The sequence below is a fragment of the Chiloscyllium plagiosum genome, chromosome 17, assembly GCF_004010195.1.
Source record: "Chiloscyllium plagiosum isolate BGI_BamShark_2017 chromosome 17, ASM401019v2, whole genome shotgun sequence".
Lineage (NCBI taxonomy): Eukaryota > Metazoa > Chordata > Chondrichthyes > Orectolobiformes > Hemiscylliidae > Chiloscyllium > Chiloscyllium plagiosum.
The window spans coordinates 56,316,509-56,324,018 of record NC_057726.1 but is presented as its reverse complement, the minus strand read 5'-3'; the positions used below and the strand labels follow the sequence as shown (position 1 = coordinate 56,324,018).

General features: G+C 43.9%; 1 protein-coding gene across 1 annotated transcript in view; it reads left to right on the top strand.

The window, feature by feature from the left end:
- The window catches only part of snrkb (SNF related kinase b), a 125,942-nt gene extending 121,627 nt beyond the window's left edge, over positions 1-4,315 (top strand). Inside the window, exons 4-5 of the mRNA XM_043707176.1 lie at positions 1,227-1,370; positions 2,569-4,315. Of these exons, the coding sequence (XP_043563111.1) occupies positions 1,227-1,370; positions 2,569-3,640 (1,216 nt within the window). The 3' untranslated portion in view covers positions 3,641-4,315. The remainder of the gene's footprint in view (positions 1-1,226; positions 1,371-2,568) is intronic.
- Positions 4,316-7,510: the final 3,195 nt, after the last annotated feature.

The following is a 7,510-nucleotide window of genomic DNA, read 5'->3' as shown; positions in this document are numbered from 1 at the left end:
TGGTACATGTATGGAATGAGCTGCCAGAGGATGTGGTGGAGGCTGGTACAATTGCAACATTTAAAAGGCATTTGGATGAGTATATGAATAGGAAGGGTTTGGAGGGATATGGGCCGCGTGCTGGCAGGTGGGACTAGATTGGGTTGGGATATCTGGTCGGCATGGACGGGTTGGACCAAAGGGTCTGTTTCCATGCTGTACATCTCTATGACTCTATGACTCTAAGTATTGGGGAAATTCAATAATTGGGTAATATTGAACTTTGATTGTAAACTTAGATGACTATAAGCTGGAGAAGAGAGAGCTAAACTTGAGGATTTTCACAGTTCAGGAGAAGATGATACACTTTTAGCACAGTTAGGAAGACAAACATCTGTGAAGCCTTGGAAAGAGAGCAAAGGAAGCTTTATAAAATAATCGTATTTGAATCAGAAAAAAGGGAAGTTACAGTGGAGATGCCGAGAGGTTGGAGGTCATTTGTGTACAGTCATTCTATTTGTGGTGGGAGATTAAGTCAGAGTTAAAATTGTCTTTATGACCCAGTTCTCCCACGCGTATCGTTGAAGGTTTGTTCTCTGGGTGTTGGTGACATTAGTAAGCCCATTGCTGATCATCGTTGGCTTGATTAGGTATTGGGATCATTTCAAAATCCACCGGAACTGAATCTCCTTCTGGCCTGGTTACATGGGTTTCACAGGTTCCTGAAATAACACCACGAAGGTCAGTATCCTGTCACCAAGTGACCCTTTATTTGCACATGCACAGTACATGGCACTGACCCAGCTAGCTCAGAGCCAGCTCAGCGAGTGAGCAGAACCCTCTTGATTATATCTGTCAGCGAGGGCTCTTTGATTAGACCAGGCTAACAGCCCCAATCAGAGAACTCATATTCTACGAGGTCCACCTGTCTGACATCATTACAATCCCTGACGTGAGACTAATGAGCCAATTGATTGGTTGTGACAATTCAGTAGTTTTCATTGCCCATTTTTATCTGGTGCTGGTTTTCAAATTTATTGAACTTGATTCCACTCTGCACTAGATTCCACTCTGTGATGGATTTGATACACCAGCTCCCTCCAGCACAGTAGCTGGAATGGCACCCATTCCCTTCTATTAAGCTAATCACTGACCTTACATTTTTGAGAGAAGAAACTGATTGGCGTGAGTAATTGTTTTGGCTGGCGATTTCACTCAGCAGCCATGTGACTTTATTTTTGTTGCAGGGCTCTGGAAGCAGATAAGTACAATCACATCACGGCCAGCTACTTCCTGCTGGCGGAGAGGATACTGAGGGAGAAGCAGGAGAAACATACCCAGAGTCGGAGCCTTAATCTGGACTATAACTGGAGCACCCACGTCCAATGCAGGTAATTGTTTGGAAAACCCTTTAACTTGATCCTGAGGACCCCTGCAGCTGGATTATAAAGTCCACTGTGTTAATATTGGTTGTCAGGGCCAAATGGCTGAGGAGGCAAATGAGGAACTGAAGCGATCAGTTCGAAAAGGGTAGCAATGTTCACATGTTCTGTTTATGCAGCTGCACTGCTCCATATCCCAGCACCTATGGCCGTTAATAATGTCAAACCCTTGGCTTACATAGAGTTAATAGGCCTTCTGGTGGAGTTAGGATTTATTCACCCAGTACATGCAGTGCTAAGAGCAGCTCTTTCCAAACCTCCAATTCAAGGATCCCACCCAAGTGAGTGAGAGAGAGCTGAGCAGGACATAACGGGCAGCCAGCAAACCATTAGAAATACGACAGGAGTAGGCCATTTGACCCCTCTGGCCTCCTGTGCCATTCAATAGGATCGTGGCTGAACCAGGACTGGACTAGAGCATGATGGGTGGGAGTGCTCACCAAGACTCCATCTCTTTAGAGTTTGACCATGTACCCAGCTGCCCTTTGGTAAATCTACTTTGCAAACTATATATTTTTTTAACCCTGTAAGGGTTTGTACCGAGGTGCTTGTACCTAAGATGGCACCATTAAGAGGCAGCCATTGTTAAAACATTTCACTGTACTTCTGTACTAGAGTACAAGTGACCATAAAAAGGATATTCATTCATAATGCCATGATGTATGTCCATGTTGGTGGCTGCACCCAGGTTTACAGATTGAGTATTGACGTGACCACCTAATCTTTGGAAGATGGTTTTAATCTCCCTTTAGCAAGGGGAATGTGAGTGCATTGAGACAAGACCATCCTCATTTCAGCCACCCACTATAAATAGTCATATGGATGGATGATACAGGCAGCAAGACACTTTGTATTGGTATCATGAGAGGCATTTATCTGATTTTAGGGTTTATTAAAGGATAGGATGGTGCACTGTGCGCCCAGCAAGGTTGGAAAAAAGCCTCAGTGCATCTCTCACTGATTGTATCTAAAATGCAAAAGTTTTCATTTTCTAACTCAAACGTCCTCAGAGTTTTATTGTAGTGTATTGTGAATTGCAACTCAAACAGAGAGAATTCAGGTCATGCACATGTTAGTGGATGTATGACTTGGTGGTTTATTGCGGGTCTTTGTAAAGCACCTCAAACGTGTGCATTTTCTCTTTCAGACCGTCGCTGTCGACACCAGCAAACAGCTTTGTGGATGCTACTGAAAGAAGCCCCTTGCCCGAAATGCACAATGGTTTTTCAATAAAGCACTCTACTCCGACCAAAGTCCCCAGCAAACAACTGGAAGCCGAGCAGAAGAACACTGAGAAGGAGGAGATGGGAAACACTAAAGACTTTGTGAAGGTTGTGACTAATGCCCAGGATGTTTCTGTGACCCCATCACCGATGAGAATTCTACTTCGCTCGTCCCTGGAAACCTCTGTCATGCCAAAGAACTTGCCTGTCCTCCAACAGATTTGTGAGGAAGATGAAGAGGAGGAAGAAGAGGTGGAAGCCAATGCAGCAATGGAGATCAAAGCCACACCTTTGCCTAACGTCACGCCAGCTCTGTGCTCTGGTACTAATCACCAAACCTTGTTGGGCTGCCCCAGCAAAGACACCGAGGTGGATGGTAACAAACTGCTCCATGAGATGTGGAGCTGCCAGCGGGAGAGCGGGGTGATGAGCTCCTCTGTCGAAGTGCCAGGGTCAGTGGGGCCACTCTGCTGCAGCAGGTGGGCTGGGAAAAGTGAGCCGCTTTCCAGTTACTTTGGGAACCGGCCGATCAACCTCATGAACGAGAGCAACAACAATAGCACCAGCAAAGGAGTCGTCAGAGCTCCGGTAGACATTAGCGACATCAGTGTTCAGAAGGCTCACCCTTGCCCGCACTCCCAGCAATGCCCAGCCAGCTTAGACTCCAGAGTCACTGAGCCCGTGGTGTCTGGCACTGACTTAGTGAAGGAAAAACTGCAGGCGCTACCGAAATGCGAGGGTCCAAGTGTGGAAAGTCCAAAGCATCTGATTGACCGGATGGCTGAGAACAGTGGGTTGGCAAATGACAGTGCCAGCGTTGACAGCAGTGCAGACACTGTGAATAAATTTGATCCTACTCGGTCAAAAAACATAAACATTAGAGATCGGATTCTGCAAATCCCACTCTGTGAGAAAGCCCTTTCCTTTAAGATCAAACCGAACTCTAAGGAAAACCTCCTCTCCTTTGGACAATTCAATTGTTGTCATGTAATTTAGTATTTTTTTAAAGAAGAAAAATTATATAGTTTGTGTGTGTCTCCACACACACGTTGTAAATATGTATCATCTTTTACAGACTAGGGGTACGACATTAGAAAGGAAGGATATTTAAGGTTGGTTTCTGACTGCACTCCCAAAGTGGGGGAGCTCTGTCTGTCATGAATGTATATTGGAAGCCACTGATTTCCTTACTGACTGTCTGTCTGTTTAAGTGGGTGGGGCTCTCACTGTTACTGATGCATAGACCCAGCTCCCCACCTGAAGTGCAAAATTGGGAAAAATAGCCCTTTAATTCTCATAACTGAATAACGGGTATACAGCGAAATACAATTTGGTGCTGCTTTCTGGGTTGGAAGAAGGTTCAAGAGTGATTCTCCATTCTTTATAACATCTAACTTGTGAAATCCTTCACTGCTCTACCATAAATGGGTAGTCATGTGGTGATTGTACCCTTTTAGGCACAGACCCAGTATCCCATCTTCAAAGTTCCAGATTAATTCACTGATATTTTGAGAACTCATTAGTTGATGAAGACTGTGTTCGGGGAATTTCCTTGTGTACATTCTATGACAGCATACTGTAGACATCTGCCCTGGTTAACTGAAGTGTGTACATAATTGTGTACTTCCTTCATTGTCACCTTTATATTAAAAGAAATCTAGTGTTCGCAGATTAATTTTCACAGGTCTGTTTTATTACTTGTACAAGAAGCGTGACTCTTACTTTAAATGTATAGTGTATGTTCCTCTTCTTCCTATTGTAAATGCTAATCCTTCATTGTACATATCGCACTGTTAGCTCTGGAAGCTGCCCTGCACTAACATGTGAATATGAAATAGCAAGTTTCCCTAAATAGCACATATTTTTAAATACTGTAAATTACTACATTGTCATTTGTTTGTCCTCCTCTTAAGCCTAAGATAAACACATGAAAGGTTGTTGGAAAATTATGCCTCTTTATTAGGTGCATACCATCCCAAAAAAGGCCTGTGTATCATTAGTGTTTGCTAACTGCACATCGAGACACTAAAGGTATGACAAAGTACACACGTGAACTGAGTGAAATGTGCAATTGGAGCACCACTCCCCCATCTCCCAGCAAGCTCTGCCAGCTATTGGATGCAGTCTCTAGTCATTTTTATAAATGACTAATAAAGAATAATGTCCCCTTATTTCCTACGGTTCTTTCTGAAATGTCGAAGACACTGTCTTGATGAATTTGATTCTCGCATCTTAGTTGCTGTGTCACTGTTTGTAAGGGGTTTCAGCAGTAGCAGCCCATGAGCTGAAAGCTCTTCTAAGTGACCATTCCAAACTGTCAGCCAGCACAGTGTTAGAAAGAGCACACAGTGTTAAAATGGCACTATTCCATCCACCACCATCTTCCATCTGGTCTACTTATCCTTTGATTTTTCCTTTAACTTATCTCATTTCCTCCACAAATAAAAGGTGTAACAGTGGGTGTATACATGTGTCCTAGTTATGCCTTCCCTTTATTGGGATTTATGGAGTACTCCTTGTTCCAGTCTTGAGCCCCTGCCCTCTTTTAGGAATCCATCCCATTCTCCAAGTTTCTCTCCCGCCATCTCTCATATCAGCACTTCTGAAATCTTCCCTTTTCATCAAGCAAAACCTCTGCATGTCGACAGGAAGGTAATTCAACAGTGTTGGGATTGAAATTCACCGGAGTTAATCCACATTCCACGTTTCCACCTGAGCTTGTGGGTATTGCTCGGATTGTTCCTGGGTTAGGGAGGAAATGATTCACTCTGGCTCATACTGCTGAGGGCCTTTCTGATCGAAGGTGTATGTGTACGTGTAAGGGCAAGATTGAATTTTCTTGCGATCCTGATCTTTCCCTCTCCTCGGCGGCTCAGTTGTTTTACACACGCAGATTCTGGTAGACCCCACTGCCAACAAGAGTCGGTCACTTTGAGTGGTTGAAGACAATAGGTGTGATCAATTGTACAGTTGAAGTCTGGCAGCGGGTGTAGAAGTAAATGGCTTTTTGTGCACGATTACCAGTGCAGGAACAATTGATCAAATGGCTTTTTTCCACGCTGTGGCCATTCTGCAATTTCATAGTTCTCAGCTCGTTGCATGTGAACCTTATGGTGAGCAGGAAGTCAATACCATTGCCGTTGTCTTCAGGTCCTGGCACTAAAATGGCACCCAAATATTTCTGCCAGCCCAGAGCATCGTTGTCGCTCTGAGTGGGCATCTTCAGCTAAATATTCTGGCTCTTCCTTAGTCAGGCTGCCTCCCTTGGCCAGACAGATTAAACCCTTGGTCAGCCTCCTTGACCTATGCCCATTACAGTCCCTTGACTACTTTCCATGCCCTGGGTAACGGAGACGATGACCACCTGGTCTCAATCATGGCATGCCATCAATGAAGGCTGCCTAATGAGGACAAAGCGGCAGCAATTCCAATATTTTGATGCTTTGACTCATTCGCTCACAGAAAATCATAACTGGGAAGAGTATCTTAATTTTGATGATTTTTCAATGAGTTAGCAAGCCGTGTTGCCTGAAGCTCTCAATGAGGAAGCTGGTAGGTTCCGAGAATTTCATTGTGAGCTTTCTTCCTGTCTTTGGGCCCTTGAGCAGTTGTTCCCTGAGCCATCATCTCCTTGCTCCAGGGAACAACTCAAGATTCCACCCTGGGATTGGAAACCAATGACCCCAGGAAGAAAAATCTCCAAACCCAGAACATGTATTTAAAAGTACTAATAATATTAAACTTTGGAAGCAAGAGAACATCGGTTTGACCTAAGATTTCAAATAACTATTTGCAACACCAAGCAGGAGATTATCTTTTTCTTGACGACCTTTTAGTAAAGGTGTCCTGGGGGTAAAGGCAGACAAGACATGTATGGATCAGTTCAGTGATGACAAATTTTGAAATCAGCTTTTGAACTACATTCAATGATGTGTAATAATAAGTAGTTACCATGCAATACTAGCAGCATGTGGTGCGACTTTCTGTAATTAGACAAAATGCAACCCATGTTCCAACTGTTAGTCTCTGGCTGGAGTCAACCCTGAACTTAATTAAGAAGTGTTACCAAAGTATTGAAGATCCTTCTAATACTTCTTAACATGATAGGATGTTTATTCAGCTTGCATTTATGTGGTGTTCCTCATTTGTAGGTTGATTTGTCAAATATGTTAGAGAATCCCTACAATGTGGAAGCAGGCCACTCAGCCCATCAAGTGCACCCTAACCCTCCGAAGAGCATCCCACCCAGAGCCACTCTCCTACCCTATCCCTGTAATGCTGCATTTCCCATGGCCTATCCACCTAACCTACATATCCCCAGACACTATGGGCAACTCAATCCACCTAACTAGCACATCTTGTCAAAAATTTGTCAGACGTCAAAAGGAAAGGTTTAGAGGGATATGGGCCAAATGCAGGTAAGTGGGATGAGTTTAATTTGAGAAATTTCTTTGGAATTGACGAGTTGCACTGAAGAGTCTGTTCCATGCTGTATGACTAAATAAGGAAGCAAGTGAGAGAAATGGAGAGGCTAGTTTAAAAGAGCACAGTAAGAATGGTTGGTTATGGGAGGGATGTGTGCGACAGCAGGGAGGAAGGTGAGATGGGGGGGGGAGTATTCCAGAGACCATGGTCACTGACCAGTCACCGTGGTGTGGAGAGATTGAGCTGACAGCATAAACACTGGGAATGAAGGTAGGGTAAGGTATGAGGAGACTATGAAGATAAACATGGCAGAGGAGACAAAGAGATTTAAAAATGTTGATTGAGGTCTGGGAGAAGTTCCTGGAGGTTGGACAACCTAATGTAATGGAACTTTTTATCTCAAAGGGAATGGAGTATAAAAGTCGGGAGAAGAGATTAGAG